At 34.7% G+C, this 17,209-nt stretch overlaps 1 protein-coding gene across 1 annotated transcript in view; it reads left to right on the top strand.

Moving 5' to 3' along the window:
* Positions 1–2,080: 2,080 nt before the first annotated feature.
* FSIP2 (fibrous sheath interacting protein 2) overlaps positions 2,081–17,209 on the top strand; it is a 96,206-nt gene continuing 81,077 nt past the window's right edge. Inside the window, 8 exon segments of the mRNA XM_012000866.1 lie at positions 2,081–2,338; positions 2,340–2,447; positions 2,802–2,927; positions 6,584–6,745; positions 7,791–7,880; positions 8,887–9,026; positions 10,134–10,275; positions 10,776–10,886. Of these exon segments, the coding sequence (XP_011856256.1) occupies positions 2,081–2,338; positions 2,340–2,447; positions 2,802–2,927; positions 6,584–6,745; positions 7,791–7,880; positions 8,887–9,026; positions 10,134–10,275; positions 10,776–10,886 (1,137 nt within the window).

Here is a 17,209-nt window from a genome sequence, read left to right as displayed (position 1 = left end):
CAGAGAGAGAGAATTTGTCAAAAGCTTAGAAAGTCAGAAAAACTTCCTGGAGGTGTAACACTTGAGTTGTTTTAAAGGCTGATTGAAATTAGCCAAGCAGTGAATTGAAAGGGGCTGTCAGACAGAGGGGAGAGCATAAACAAAGATGCAGAATCATGCATGAATAAGCAGGCCCCATGTAGAGAACTAACCACAAACAGTTTGGTGTCTTTTGAGGTTCAATTCTGAGAGGTAGTATAGGGGAGTTATGTTTCAGAAACGGACAAAAACAGGGCTGTGCAAGGTAGTATAATAGTACCCCAAAGATGTCTATGTCTTCATTTCGAAGACTGAGTATGTGACTATTTCATAGCAAGGAGGAATTAAGATTGCTAATGGAATTAAGGTTGCTGATCAGCTGATATTAAGATAGATAAATTAGCATGGATAACCTAGATGGACCCTATGTAATCACAAAGATTCTTTAATTGTATAGAAGAGAAGGAGGCAGAGGTCTGAGTCAGAGAGAGATTTGAAGATGCTACATTGCCAGATTTAACCTGTGAGGAAGAGGCAGTTTCTAAAAGCTGGAAAGGTCAAGAACATAGGCTGTGATCTAGAGCTTCCAGAAAAAACACAGCACTTCCAATACACTGGTTTCAGCCCAGTGAGATTCACTTTGGACTACTAACCTCCATCACTGTAAGATAATATATTTGTGGTAATTTAAGCCACTAAGTTTGTGGTGATTTGCTAGCAATAAGAAACTGATACAGACACCAAGTAACAGAGGCTATTACACATTTTGTGCTGAGGGCAGTTGGGAGTTTAAAGTGAAGAAGATAAATGGTCAGTTTGCCATCAAAAATCAAATTGATACAAGATGGATTGCTGGGACAGAGGGTGGCAGGGAGATGTTATAAGGCTGTGGCAATGGTGCAAATAAGCAAAGAATGATTAGCAGCTTAACCAAGAGAGTAAAGTAGGAGTAGATAGAATGAGGCAAATTAATTTTAGTGATAAAATCAGTGGGACTTAGGGACCAACTAAACATGGTAGAAAAGGGGAAAAAGAAGTATGTGGAAGCATTCCTTAGTTTGGCTTGGGTAGACTTTGGTATTGTCACTGAGATGGGAAATGCAGGAAGAAGCCTTTGCTTTTTTCCTGGTTTGGTGAAGGGTGTGTGTGTGTTGAGATTTGAGTAGACTGAATTTAAGATGACTGTGGGATATCCATATGAAAGCTGGCAATAGACTATATCCCAAGCTTAGATTTCAAATTTAAGAGTCCTAAGCACATGTGTGAAATTACAACAAAGAAAGCAGAGTGCACTGATTAAGAAAACAGTCTCAGGAGCCACCATTTAAAAGTAATTGTCAGTCTTCCTCAATCTTTGAAAAATAAAGAGTAATTATTGATAAGGCTATTACAATAAATAAATGTTTAAAAGGTTGTTTAGCACAGTATATGCAAGCTAGTAGATTCTCAAGAAATGGTAACTGTTATTACTAGTCGGGCCAGAAATAAAAGAGAACAGCAGTGGACCAAAGAAAGTATGAAGCTAAGTCTAAACAACAGGTGGGTTAGACACATACTGTCTCTGCCCTCAGAATACTCCCAGTCTAGTTAGCTTCTTACAGGCAGGGGCCATATTTTACTCACAGCTGTGTCCTACCCAGTGCCTAGCTCAATGACTGGCCCAGAAGGGTCAAGCACTTGATAAATTTCGGCTGGATGGTTGAGGAGAAAGAGTTAAATAGGATCAAGCAGCAGGAGCAGAGAGGAGGCAGTGGGAGAGTGGTAAAGAGCGCTAGAAAGGAGAAGGAAACCTAAGGGACAGAGGAGGCAGGAGGAAGGCAATGAACCCCTGAAGCCAACGCGTCTGCCTTGTGGACCTGGTGTGGGAAGAAGTTGTGGGAGCCTGGGGTTGGGGTGTGGCCCCTATGGGGGAAGATGTAGAAAGGGCGAAAACAATCACTCGGGAATTTTTATTGAACGGAACAGGGCTCCTCGGAAGCCGGAGGAAATGAACCAGTTACCCACCAACAAAGCTTATACTTTTTCGTTAGGATTGGCTAAGGGATGATGGTTTCAGAGAAAGATGAAGTTTCAACTGTGCTCCTCTCAGATCCGGCCTCTAGGACGGACTTTCCCAGCTCAGAGGGCGCTCTAGGCACTGGCGCGAGCCGCCCCTCAGGAGGCCACCGCCCTTCTGGGGCCGCTACCATTGGAAGCCTGGAACGCGGGGGGCGGGGCTGCGGTCGTTGGGTTCTGGCCATTCTTGGTCAGGTCGGGACAGAGGGACAACGGGGTGCGAGAGAAGGAGAGCGGGGCGGGTGAGGAAGAGGCTGAGGGGGCCCGTGCCGGCCATGGAACTGTACCTCGGCGCCTGCTCCAAGCCTGCCAATATCGCCGTCACCAAGACGGTCGCCAGCGTCCTGGCTGCGGACACCCAGCAGTGCGGAGACGTGAGTGGCCGCAAGCTGGGCGGCGTCGCCCTCTGGCGGCCGCAGGCCTGCTGGGGAGAGGGGGGCAGGGGTCGCCACACGCGGGTCGCGAGGCTCCCAACTGTCCCCCTTCAGGAGACTGCCCTCTTGCGGCGCCCGGGGGCGGTGGTGGTGGCTCGGACTGTACTGGCCGCAACTGGCAGGCGCAGGACTCCAGGAGAGCTGGTGACCAGGGAAAATGGGAGGACTTCAGAATGCCCCGAACCCTGATTGTGTAATTCTTCGGAGTCTTTGGTTGCAGTGGAAGTAGATTGGTCTAAACTAAACGAATACTGTCTAAAAGGAAAGACAAAACTCTCCAATTGTGTCTGACAGGGCGTGCACAAAACCCACTTTGCAGGGGTTGGACCGGCTCAGCTACTGGACCTACCTCTCGGGGTCAAGCTGCCTGTGATCCCAGGAAGCCATGCTGTATTCTATACTACGAATTTCGGTGAAAAGGTGAACAAGTTTTTATCATCTTTCTTTCCTTTACCCTTTACTACTTGCTGTTCAATTCAGAGGCTGCATCATACAAAATCCATTAAAGGAATTTGCATCAACATTTACAGGAAAAAACAAATCCCACATCTGACCGAAGGTATTGTTTAGAATGCATATGAAGCACTTTCATCTAATATGGTTTGGACATAATAATATTCCAGAAAGTTTAGATTCTTAGTCCTTAATTTACAATTCACGGTATGATATTAATATTTCTTATAATAAAACTTCATATATACCTATATAGTAAGTTTTGATGTACTTAGAAACATGTTTAGAAGGTGAAAGGTTATTAGTGCTAGCTGCCATTTAATTATGTGTTACGATTTTAACTGACAGTATCTTGGACCAAACTCCCTTTACGGGAAACATTATTTTGTTTTGAGTTGAATTCTATTTTAGACATAGAGAAAAATAAAAAAGAACCGAAACAGTGGGACTTAAAATGAGTTAATGTGTTTAATACTTTAACCTTACTTTAATGAAAGAAAGCCCTGCCTCAATGAGGAAGAGACTCCATAACTTGCCCCAGCCTTTCCATACAGTATTGTTTCCAACTAGAGAGGCTCAGCTTCTTCAAGTTGAGTCTTTCACACCTACCCATAAATACTGTGCTAATACTTATGTATTTTGTCAACTTTGCCCCCAAACCTGGCATACCCTGTCTTCTTCTCTCCAGTCTATGAATCTGAGCTATCAAGAGTCTCTGAACTGTGATAGCCCGCCATTAACTTATTTTTGTTTAGAGTTCACATTGCCCTTGATTTGTATGATCTCACTTATACAAACCATACTTAATCATACTGGATTATAGTGTATACTTCCCTTAAGCCTTTTCATGTTTTTAGTCCTCAACACCACACCTACCCCCAAACCTCCCCAGCCTTTGACTAAGTAGTCAATGCTGAAGGAGGTTTAGTACATTCTTGTTGACTGGTTGCTTTTATCAGTTTTGCAAAAAGTTCTACAGAAAGAATTCTAAGTGGCCCACTTACCCTTATGTCTATGATGTCATCAGAAGTAAGTAGAACCCCTTGGTATTTGATACTTGCTTAATGTCTTATTCAGTTCAGGCTGTTATAACAATGTACCATAGACTGGGTGGCTTAGAAATAACTTATTTATCATTGTTCTGGAGCTGGAAGTCCAAGATCAGAACACCAGCATGGTCAGATTCTGGTGGGGGCCCTTTGTAGTCCTTTCATTATTACCTCCCTGCATGGTAGAAAGAAGGATAGAGAGTTTCCTGTGGTCTCTTTTATAGGAACATTATCTCTCTTGATGAGGACTCCACCCTTATGACTTAATTATCCCCCAAGGCCCCAGTTCCTAAGGCCATCACATTGAAGGTTCAGATTATATATGAATTTTGGGGGCATACTGTCAATCTAACACACTAAATAAACATGATTTCTTAAAACAAGTTTTGTTTCTGAAAAAAGTATAATTGCCCTTAAAAAAAACCTAATCTATTCTACTAGATTAGAGCAAGTGAACTACAAATATACCAACTTCACACAATTTGAGTCACAAACACAAACTAACTTTGCAAAAACGTGCTTGAAATTTATTCCATTACAGGTGATATAATTCCTCTTTAGTGTATAAACTTAGAACTGCGACTTTTGTCTCCTCCCTCAAATATATTCTTTTTACTCTATTGCCATTTTCTCTGTCGACCATTAATTCACTTGTCTACTGCTTTTCAAAAAGATGTTCTCTCTATTGTTTATTACATTAATTCTCCCTAAATTTATTCATTTAATGATAATTGGGCACCATACTAGTTTCTCTGAAGAATTTTCTCTTTCAGTGTACTCTCCTTCATGAGGTAATGGTTAATACTGACATTTTAAGAGCAACCAGTTATTTTAATTGTCAATAGAAAGGTTACTCTGGCTCAAATGAGTGGATTTGTTTAAAGGCGTTCTTAGTTTACAGGTCAGTAGCTCAGGTTTGGTCTTGAGAAACATATGCTAAAAGTCACAGCTAAAAGGTAACATTTTTAAAAAGTTTACAGCTAAATGTCAACATCTGAAAGAAATATTCAATCCACTCCTTGACTTATTATTATTGATTATTTCCCTTCCAGGAAAGATCTGGGCTTTGTATGTAGAGTCATTTAATTCAAGACTTTCCCCTTTATGAGTTCTTTCTTTGCCTTCTCAGTAAAGCATTGGTAATCAGGTAATCTAGTTTTCTGATTAGGCTCCTTGGAAGGAATTAAAGTTTAATGTTAAACAAGAGGTCAGAAACTTAAAGAAACTTTTAAATGCAAAGGAAGAGCTAGTATCTTATTTTGTTCCTCTCATCTACCTTTTACCCATATGCAAAGCATTCTCCTACCTACCTTTCGAGAGTTCTTATTAGGGTCCAACCCAGTCAGACGCCATAGTGTTCAGGAGTTGGACTGCAACTGTGGTTACAGCTAGACTGGAAACAGAGGTCACAAATTGGTGCCTCCAGACATGTCGGGATTGGTGCTTAGTGTTGTAGTGGTAGTATAAATTGAATTTCATACCGGAAAACAGGGCAGATGCTCTCTGGTTTCCCATATTACTCACATACTCCAATTATCTGTCTCCTGAGCCAATTCCTGATTTAACATTATTTTGAACTATTATAAAACTTATGTTTTTCTGGCCCAGCAAACTTAAAATAGAAAGGGATGTAAAAACATTAACACAATTTCCTACTCTAATTCTCTACTTTTTCTATTTCAGAGGTCCCCCAATAAGCCATTATCACCATCCTGCTATTGAAAAACTAACAGAACTCAAACCAAAAACTCACTTTGCTAATTCATGGTGAGATTGATAACTCAGCTGTTTTCTCTAATGCAGCAGATGTAAAAACATGACTAGTAACTGATTATCTTTTCCTCCTTTTATATGTTAATGACTATTGCCTAAAGGCGTATTTGGTCTTCACACAAATAGAAAAACTTCAATTTCTATCAATTTTCTTTAAAATTGGTTATTTAATACGGTGAACTGCATAATATAGACCTTAGGTATTCTTCGTACTCTAGCACTCAGAGATTGTTGGTTTCTTGCATTAAAAGCCCCAAGAGGCAATGACTCTTTAACTCAAAATCATTAACATCTAAGTTTTGCTTCTACTATTTGTTAAAGTTATTTTCATAAATTTTGATGAAACATTTTGTTTTTTTGTTCATTTTAAGGTGATTGAAATATAATCATACTTACTATTAATCCTTTTATGTTTTGAATAGAATATTTTGATTTGAGAGAGGGAGGAGGAGAAGAGAATCCTAGTGTTGGCTTTGTACCTTAAAACAAACTGTAAGAAAAGAAATATATTCCCTTTCTTTTCCTCTGCTCTTTTCTTATTTGGCTGAGAGTCAGGGGCTGAAGAGGATTAGAGGAGGAACTGATTAGGTGAAGGTAAGTCTTTGGGATAATTTATGCAGGTAAGGAGAGAGGAAGGGAAAGGCAGGAAAACATGCCCAACTCCAATTTTTCTGTGGCTCTTTTTCCCCACTTCAGATTCTTCTGACACATTTTATTTTCAATGAATGTTCTAATCATTTTGATAGATTATTTAAAGTGAAAATACATTAATTTTACGTATTTTTGAATCTGTGTTTGCAGCTTTTTCGACCTTCTTATGGTTTTAACCTGACTGATCCCTATTGTCGACTTTTGGAAACCCAATATAAAAGCCTCCATGATCCACATTTAAAAGCATACTATAAGCGCAAAGATATTTTGAAGAGATTAAAGAAAGGTGGCTACATCACCAGCAATAATAAAGTGGGTTGAAAATCACTTCTTTTTTTAATCAATTAAACACTTTAAAACGTGATATAAACTTGTTTCTATACCTCACTTGGGGGGCCTGTGTCACTTTTAACTTGGTCATGAGACAATATTTAATAGGCAGTTCTATCAATTTCTCCATATTTGAATCAAGAGAAATCAGACAACAGTTGTTGCTAAATGAACGTACTTCTTCCTTCACGTTTTTTCTTTGTAATACCAGAAGATTATTGACAAATAACTTGAGAACACAAAGATATATTAATTTTCCCACATGTATTATAGCCTTCTTTCTCTGTCTTTAATGGCACTGTATACTTGTCAAGAATTATGTTCCATATATTTTTAAAATCTTGAGATGAAGTAGAAACTTAGCAAAATTCAGTCTGTTAGAACCTTCATAGAGTATATCCTTATTGGAGTTGAACAATGTTATTACACTTAAAATTATAATCCAGTTACAGCTAATTGAAATTATTACTGTGATAACTCTAACTGTATGGACTAAACTCCTTTTACAATATAAGTAATGTTAATAAAGCAATATGTACATATTTTTTAGAGACAGGTTCTCACTTTGTTGCCTACATAGGAGTGCAATGGTGCAATCATGGCTCACTGGTGCCTGGACCTCCTGGGCTAAAGCTGTGTTCCTGCATCAGCATCCTGAGTAGCTGGGACTACAGACACAGGCCGTCCGAGCTGGTTAATTTTTTTTTTTTTTTTAGAGATGGGGTCTTGCTATGTTGCCCAGGCTCATCTCAAACTCCTGACCTTAAGAGATACTCCTGCCTCAGCCTAAGTAATGTTTTTGGATAGAAATTTCTTGCTGATTAACAAATGCTGAGAGATACTACTTACAAGATTGTTAGCAGTTTATTACTCTTTATGGCAAAATGTCGTTGAATTTTATGTCACTGCTATTAAAGTGATTTTTAAGTCAATTTAATGATTTAAAGAATATATTTAAAATATTTATATATTATTAACATACTTAACATTTTTTTAAATATCCATGTGTTTTCATTTTTGTTTGTAGGTTGTATGTACCTTGAGAGAATTGAATAAGTACAGGCAATATCTTACCAGTTTAAAATTAGACTTTGAGAGAAACTATCTAAGAGAACAAGTAAGTTCAATACTTAAATTTGGTTTATTTACACAGAGTTTGGAAGAAATTCTTGTTTATATGTAGAGTGTTCTTTTAATCATATTTTGACCCTTTATTATTGACAAAATAATTGACTATTTTTTCCAAGTGAAAATTTAGAGTAGGAATAAACAATATTTGAATTTTGCTATATTTGGCCAAGAATGGGAAAGGGACTGGGTCATCTATCAACACACCAGTGGTAGCTGGCATAATTCAATAATTAAATTGCTAGTCAGATGTATTGTCTTCCCCCAGAGCTAAGGCCAATAATAAACATCTCTTGTGGCAGAAAGATTCTTAAGTTGAAAGCTAAAACAGTTTGAGCTATAGGAAAAGAACAATAAATACCTGTAGTGTTCTACAGTGATTCAAGAATATGTACACTCTGTGTTTGTATTAATACATGAGCACCTGTATTCATTCAGTAAAAATGTTGTTCTTGAATATGAAATAGAATGACTGGGTGTAGAGTGAATGGTTATGGATAGTGACTTCCTTTAGATTTTTGACTCAAAGATGTGTGTATGTGTGTGTGTGTGTGCACGCACGCTTGTGTGAATTCAGATTTTAGGGTCAAGAGGTTTGGATCGAAATGAGAAAAGTGTATTTATATGAGTGTTTGCAAATGTATGTCCTAAAGATAAAAGGGTTAAATACAAACGAGAAAGACTTCACTATATTTCTAAGTATTCTGTATTTTCCCCCACTTCATTCTGTACCCAGTGTTTCTTCTCTGCTTCCTGCATATTTTTATTTACCTTATTTAAAATAGGTGGACAAATAAACTGAAATGTTTACCTTTTATTTTCAGAGAGATAAATCTTAATTTTGGTTAACTTGTCTGTGTCTTTAATGGATTCAAAATAGATGTAAATACAATTAAACAGAAATAAGCATTTATAAAATATAGGAATTTAAATGGTTTTATTTCGGGGAAACATAAAAAAATTATATATATGTAATACACACATTTCTTAAATAGAGAATACTTGCAAAACAACTACATAACGTACCGGAAAACAATCAAATCCCTCAACATTGTGATGTTGCACAAGTCCAAAACTGGTTGTTAAAGGAGGGCAGCGAATCTATTAAGGACCAGGAGCGGCTAATGAGGCATAGGTAAGATTAAAGTTGATGCACATTTTATGTGTATGTTGTGGAACCAAATAAGCTGGAAAATGCTAGAAAGAATTGAAGACAATTTTTTAAGTACTAGACACCACTCTCCTGGATCCCTCAGAGTGGAGAGGAAGTAAGTGAAACCAAGAGGTGGAAGAATTTTCTACCAGAGGAGTTAGGGTTGCTGGAAGCCCAAGGGATAAGCCAAACTGGTTATTGAAAGAAAAATTAGATTCAAAATCTTTCTTTATTAGAAGAGGAAGAGAAAGGATCTTTAACACATGCCTCAAACAATAAAAGTTTTTTAAGATTCATCTTTAAGAACTGATAGCATTTTTTGAGGAAGTTAGTGCAAAGTCAAAAAAAGTAAGTTTGGAATAACTGATGCCAATATATAAATATGTGTTGTCTATAAAAAGGATTGTAAGCTCATTTAGATATGACTCAGTCATATTCAATCATGGCCATTCCATGGACAAGCCCATTTCTTAGGAAGTAAAGGATGTTATAGTTCTTTTTCCTGCACTAAGGATGGGGTAAGGAATTGGGCTGACTTTTATTACCTGACTTTTATATTCATTCCACAGTTTCATTACGTGGTATTGTTGCCATATTACATATTGATGTACCAGAGATCCAGACTACAGATGAGAGATTTGTTCAAGGACTTGTAAATTACAAGGAACCCAGTGCCCGCTTTTTCTTAGAGAATTCAAATGTACTTTTTTTTTTTTTTTCCACACTTGAAGTTACTGTTTCAGTTATTTCAGCCTTTTTTTGCAAGGTCATACTCTTAAATCTACTGAGTTATGAATGCTCACTTTGCAGAATGTCTTGAGTAACTTTGCTCTGCTTTTTACCATTATCTTTGCAATTATATCAGATAATTGTGTAGTGGAGAGACCTTATAATAAGTAAAACATGGTGAGATGGTGGGTTTGGCTGTTTTAAAAGTTTATAAACAGTACTGATAGAAAAACAGTAAAATTCCTGTAATTCAAGAAATGAAAGGCAAGCAAGGAAGTGGTTTGGGAATGGCATAGCAGATGATGCCATCGTGAAAGAAACAGCCAATTCACCTTTAGTAATATTTACGCTCTTACTCAGATATTTGGATATGATAAGTAGAAAACTAGAACAACTTGAACGCACAGCAGAAGAACAACGCCTATTCCTGATGGATAGAGAAGAAAGACGACAGCGAGAGCATACAAGAAGAAAACTTACTCTTCGTAGAAAAATAGAAGAGGTGAGACATAACTTTAAAACATTAAGAGAAAAGTTGTGTACAGTTGTTGCATTTGTAAATAATTTTTACTGTACATTGTACTGCTTGAAGTCATTTCAGTTCAAAATAATTTGTTACCATTAAATTTCCTTCATAGCTATAATATACAAGTTGTTACATAAAATAATGAGGTGGATACCACAAAGTATGTATATGAGCCAATTTCTGCTCTTAAAGAACAGTGAGAAAGTTAACTAGACACTATTTAACTCTCTTAATGCCCTTATTGTGGAGACAAAATTTTTTTTTAATTTAGCTTTAGTAAAAAATTATCATATTTGCATTCATAATAAGAGTGCAGTAAGAAAAGTATATTCTAAACCCAATGTATGCCTTTCATTATGCTTAACTTGATTTCTATTAGGCTCTGACTTGTTTAATATACTTTTTGGTGGGACAAAATACAAAGATATCGTTGTGAAAGGAACACACACCAAGTGCAGTAACAATGTGATTTCTAGGAATGGAAGACAAAAGAGATGTTACTTCTGACAAGGATGGCAGAAGATGTTAAAAGAGAAGAGAAGATAGAAGAACAACGGCATAGAAACAGAGAAGAGAGTGACAGGAAGGTAGTGTGAGCTTTAACCTCTAACTTGAGCTGTTCGAAGAGAAGATTTTGTTTTGGTTTTTTGAAGTACAAATCACTTTGTGAGATGACTGTTGCCCAGTTACTCTAAATGATATGCATGATATAAAACTGAAAGCTATGGAAATTTTTAGTATATTTGACTATAGTATAAAAACTACTGCTCTGTTATGTGATATAACTATTTTTGGCTTTATTTTTACACTATAAACTGTGCTTGTAATTACTATGAAAAAATTAAATGACTAACTTTTTTTAGAACCAGCAATTCTTTGTAGGATTTCTCAATTTTTCCTCACTGGTTAATTTTATTTAGCTTAACTTTTCATCTTTAATAATATATAAGATTTTGTGATTTAGAGTGTAAATTAATATAAAGAGAAAAATCCTACCACCACCACCCTATCAACATTTTAGTTTCACACATATACACATACACCCCCCTACAATGTTTCCAGTAATATTTATTTATTCCAATTAATAATTAAAAACATGTTGTTATACCTCGCAAGCTGTTCTGTAGACAGTTTTTTTCATTTAACAAAATGTCATTGTCAACTTAGCATGTTGATAAATGTTGATCTAAAATTCTAAATAGCAGTTTTAGGTAGGCTATTGTTAACAAACCTAGGTGTGAGTGTAAGATTTGCACAATTTGATTTGTATTGATATATACTGTTACACAGCAATTTTGTAAAAATATTGAACGTTTAAATATGTATGCTTAACTTTCATTCTGTTTGTTACCTGTATCTTTCAGTACCATCAGAGACTCACTGCTCATTTTGCAGGTTCAACTTATTCCAATTTACCATGATTATTTTTCTTCTTTCTTTTTTGTTTTTCTTTCTTTTTTATTTTTTTTTATTTATTTATTTATTTATTTATTTATTTATTTTTTGTAGAGATGGGTTTTTGCTATGTTGCCCAGGCTGCTCTCGAACTCCTGAGCTCAAACGATTCTCCCACCTTGGCCTCCTGAAGGGCTAGGATTACAGGTGTCAGCCACCACACCCAGTCATAATTATTAATAATATAATCTAATACTCAGTTTTTCACTGTTTTTCAATGAGAAGTCTCACCAAGTTGTCCTCTTCGTTTTGCTCTAAAACTGCACATCTCTGAAAGTATCTTTGTTTTCCAGAAGCAATTGAATGCACTAGATTCTTCTCCTTTTGCCTAATGTCAATTACTACCCAAAGAATGTTGGTCAGTTTTAGTGAAGACTAACACAACTGATCAAAATCGGCCTGGGAGGAGTGACCATTAGATGTGGTCACTGACTGTAAGCATGATAACACCACAGGCTGCCTAAACTTTGCTAATGGTAGAGCCATTTGAACACTGATATTTCCAATGGAGTTATTTTACAATTGTCTTTTGTGAATCTTGTTTTACTATAAGAAATTTTGAATTCCTTTGTGTTTCATAATATTTTTATGTCATGATTTTCAGATTTGACATAATTTTTCACTGCAAATTATCTTGTTATATTATAGTTTAGATTTTGCTCTTAATATCTTTGTCAAAAATTATTTGTGTGGGTCTATTTTTGGACTCTCTTCTATTCTTTGACCTATTTGTTTGATTATTGTATCTTTAATAATTCTTTGAATCTGTCGTGCCAGGCTTACACGTTTATTTTTCTATTTCAGTTGTTTTAGTTAATCCCAAGCCCTTTGTATTTCCATATAAATTATAGCATCAGCTTATTAATTTCTACCAAAACGTCTTGCTGAGTTTTTAAATTCGATTTGCGTTAACTCTATAGGTCACTTTGGGCACAATTTACCTCTTGATAATATTGAGTCTTTCAACTCGTGAACGACATATGTCGCTCCATTTATTTAAGTCTTCTTAATTTCTCCTAACAGTGCTATGTAGCTTGCAGTGTACTGTTCTTATGTATCTTTTCATAGATTCATCCCTAGGTATTTCATATATTTTATGCTATTGTAATTTATATTTCTTAAATTTCAAACTTTGAATACCTAATGCTAGCATTTAGAAAAACATCTGATTCATTTATATTCATCTTGTATCTTGCATTGTTAAAAATCAATAACCAGTTCTAGTAGTTCCATTTTCTAGATGCCAATTAATAGTCTACATAGATGATCATTTCTGTGAATAAAAGGAGTGTTATTTCTTCTGATGAGTTCCTGTAATTTTTTTTTTCTTGCTTGATCACACTGCCTGAAACCTTCAGTATAATGTTGACTAGAAGCAGACATACTAGCTATTTTTGACTGGTGATTTGCTTGTTAGTGACTCTCTTTGCTAGTGATCTCAAAGGGAAAGGATTAAGTCTGTCACCATTAATTATAGGGTTAGCTGTGGGTTTTTTTACAGGTGTCATTCATCAGGTTGAGGAAATTTTCTTATATTTCTAGTTTGCTGAACATTTCTATCAGAAAGGGATGTAAGATTCTGTCAAACATTTTCTTCTGTGGTTTTATTGAATTCATATGTAGGTTTTCTTTTGTGGTTCATTGCATAGTAGATAACATAAATTGATTTTTGAATGTTGAATGAATCCTGAACAAAAGATCCTTAAAGCAACATACTTGATCTGATTTACATATTGTTGTATTAAGTTTGCCAACATTTTGTTTAGAATTTTGCCCTAGAGATGTTAGTGCAAAATGTAGTTTTCTTGCACTACTCTTCTCTGATTTTGGTATCAGGGTAATGCTGACCTCATACCATAAATCTCTATGTATTCCATCTTCAGATTTTTGAAAACATTATTTTAGAATTGGTATTGTTTATTTTTTATAGATTTTATGGAATTTATCAGTGAAGACATTTGGGTATGAGGCTTATTTGTGGGAAGATACGTAACTACATACCTATTCAAAACATTATTTTTAAAAGTTTTGATAGTGTATTCTAATAATTTTTTCATTTCATTCGAATTGTGGGATTTATTTACAAAGTTGTTTATAACACCCCTTTGTTATCCTTTGCGTATTTCTAGACCCTGGTGATGTCACCCACTCTCCTTGCTTATATGGTAATTTGTAACTTCTTTTTTTCCTTATCAGTCCTGGCTAGAGTTGCTTTTTCTTTTTCTTCTTATTTCTCTTTTTCTGATTTTCTCAAACTGCTAGTTTTTAGTTTTAATGAATTTCTCTGTTTTTTTTCCTATTTTGTTTATTTCTGTTCTGATATTTTTGTTAAATACCTTTCTCTCTTTAGGTGGAAGTTATTAATTCAAGACCTTTCGTCTTTTCTAATACAGAAATTTAGTACTCTAAGTTCTTCCCTAACACTGGTCTATCAAGAGTCTCCATATTTTTTTTTATATACAGTGTTTTTATATTTATTCAATTCAAAATAGTTGAATTTCCCTTTTATTTTTATGTTTGATTCATTGGTTATTTAAAAGTGTGTCATTTAGCTTCTAAATATTTGGAGTGTGTCCAAGATCTTTCTGTTATTGATTTCAAATTTACTTTTATTGTGGTCAGAGAAAACTTTTATTTCCCAAATCTTTTTAAATACATTGAGACTTATTTTATCTTCCCAAACTCTGGTCATTTTGGGTAAAATACAAATGTATACCTGAAAAAAAACTTCTTTCTACTGTTGTTGGGTGAGGTATTTTATAAGTGTTCTCTAGATATCAAGTTCATTGATAGAATTGTTCAAATCTAAATCCTAGCTCAATTTCTGTCTACTTGTTCTCTCAATTATTGAAGGAGTTATTAAATCTCTGACTATATTTTCGGATTTGTCTAGTATCTCAGTTTTTGTTTTATTTGAAGCTCAGTATTAGGTTAAAAAATGGCTAGAATTGTTATGTCTGTTGGTGATTTGATTTTTTTTATTGTTATGAAAACATTTTATTTTCCTCTGTTATTATTCTTTGTTCTAATATTACAGGTAATATTAACATTGCCACTGCAGCTTTATTCTGCTTACTGTTAGCATGGCATATTATTTTCTTGTGTTTTACTTTTAAGACCAAATTTGGGTCTTTATTTTTCTGTGTGTGTGTGTGTGTATGTGTGTGTGTGTGGCTACTATTCATATAGATGGGCTTTGGTTTCATATCAAATCTGATGACTGCCTATAATTAAGGTGTTTGTAGCATATACATTTAGTGTGATTATTAAAATGATTAGTTTTATGTCTGTCATCTCATTATTTGTTTTTAATTTGTCTCATCTATGTTCTTTTCTTCATTTTCTGCCTTTTTCTTTGGATTTTTAATGATCCCTTTGTATCTATTTTGTATATTGTTTCTTTGTTTTAAATTTACCAGTTGCTTTAAGGATTATAGTATATGTCTTTAACTTATTAAGGTAGATCTTAAAGTGCTATTATACTATATTATACTATTTCAAATATAGTATAAGAGCCTTACAATATTATGCTTTATTTTTCTCCCTGTGGCCTTTATGCTATTTTGGTCATTCATTTTATTTATATACATATACGTAATAAATCTGACAATACAACATTGCTGAGTTTGTCTAAACAATCATTTATCTTTTATCATGATGTAAATAAGTCATATATTTGGCCATATACTTAAAATTTTTTATGTTCTTCATTCTTCTATTTTTGTATACCCATATTTTCATCTGCTATCATTTTTTTTTCTGTCTGAAGGACTTTCTTTAACATTGATCCTAGTACAACTTAATTTTGTATGTCTGCAAAATACTTATACCTTTATTTTTGAAAACTTTTTTTTTTAGTGTGTATTGGTTAACATCAACTGGGTGTAGAATTCACCATTGACTATTTTTAATTTTATTTTAGTACTTTAAAGATGCTCTTTCACTTTCTTCTCTACATTGATTTCAAGAGGAAATCTGCTGTTTTTAAACTTTATTTTTCTCTATGTAACATAATTTGTTTTTCTGGTAACTTAAAAAAAATTTTTTTATCCCTAGTTTTGAGAAATTTGATTATCATGACTTGGTGAAATTTTTCTTGTTTTCTATGCATTGGTATTTTGGGCTTCTTGGACCTGTGGATTTATGGTTTTCATCAAATTTAAAACATTTTAGGATATTATTATCTAATATTTATTTTATCTTTTCTCTCCTCTCTTCAGGCATATTAGGCTGCTTGAAGTTGTCCCATATCTTACTGAAATACTTTCATTTATTCACCTGTCTGTGTTTTCTTTTGGATGGTTTCTCTTGCTGAATTCCCATTATCTAATCTTCTGCAATGTCTATGCTGCCATTAATACATCCATGGTATTACTCATCTTACATATTTGGAAATTGCTTTCTGACCTTGTTATATCTTCCATATCTCTTCTTCACTTTGTTTATATACAAATTGCAGTTATGTTACTGTATTGTTTCTGTCTTTAATTCCAACATTTGTGTCATTTTTGAGTCAATTTCAATTGATCAATTTACTTCTTTTATAAGTTATATTCCCCTGCTTCTTTGCGTGCCTAGTATTCTTTGATTGGATGCCAGACATGAATTTTAGTTTGTATACTGAATATTTTTCTGTTCTTATAAATATTCTTTAGCTTTTTTGATGTAGATAATTTATTTGAAAACAATTTGATTGTACAGGTATTGCCTTTTATGATTTGCTGGTAGGGTGAGAGCCATGTTTTATCTGGCTTTTCCTACTACTTTCCTAGTAGTTATTTCCTACTACTGAGTTAAGATCCATCTTAGTACTCTACTCAATGCCCTATGACTCATGAGGTTTTTTCAGTATAGCTTTCCAGTGAAATATTTCTAGGGGGAATAGGCATGTTTTCTATCCCTAGATAGCTTCCAGTGACTGTTTTCTCCAATCCTTTAGGAAGATCTTTACTGTCGTCTTGGGTGGTTTTTTTTTTTACATAAGCTAATCCATTTTCTTGCTAAATACTGCAAGAATCCTCTAAGAATCTCTGGGGTTCTTTCTGTATGGATTTATCTTCTTTCTAGTATATTCATTACAGGCCCAGAAATTCACAAAGGCAAATCACATTTTATGTACTATATTATGTTTATCTCTGGTAGACCTGAGTGATATTTGGTTAAACCCTCAGTAATCTTCCAATTGAAGATGATTGAGAAATTACTTAAACTCACTAGGACAGCTATGGATAAGATACCCTGTCTGATCAGAAACTGGATTAGTTCTCTGATGGTATGTAGAGAGGTAAATTGCATACATGTTAAACACATTCTTTGTGTTTGATCACAAATGGAAATTTGCCCCTTACTACTCTCTTATTTTTGTAACATTACAAATCAAGACAATACATTTTCAATATATTGTCACATTTTAAATAATTTGTTTTACATTTCTTTTTTTTTTTTTTTTTTTTTT

The sequence above is a fragment of the Mandrillus leucophaeus genome, unplaced genomic scaffold, assembly GCF_000951045.1.
Source record: "Mandrillus leucophaeus isolate KB7577 unplaced genomic scaffold, Mleu.le_1.0 Scaffold640, whole genome shotgun sequence".
In the NCBI taxonomy this organism is placed as follows: domain Eukaryota; kingdom Metazoa; phylum Chordata; class Mammalia; order Primates; family Cercopithecidae; genus Mandrillus; species Mandrillus leucophaeus.
This window is presented reverse-complemented; position numbering and strand designations above follow the sequence as displayed.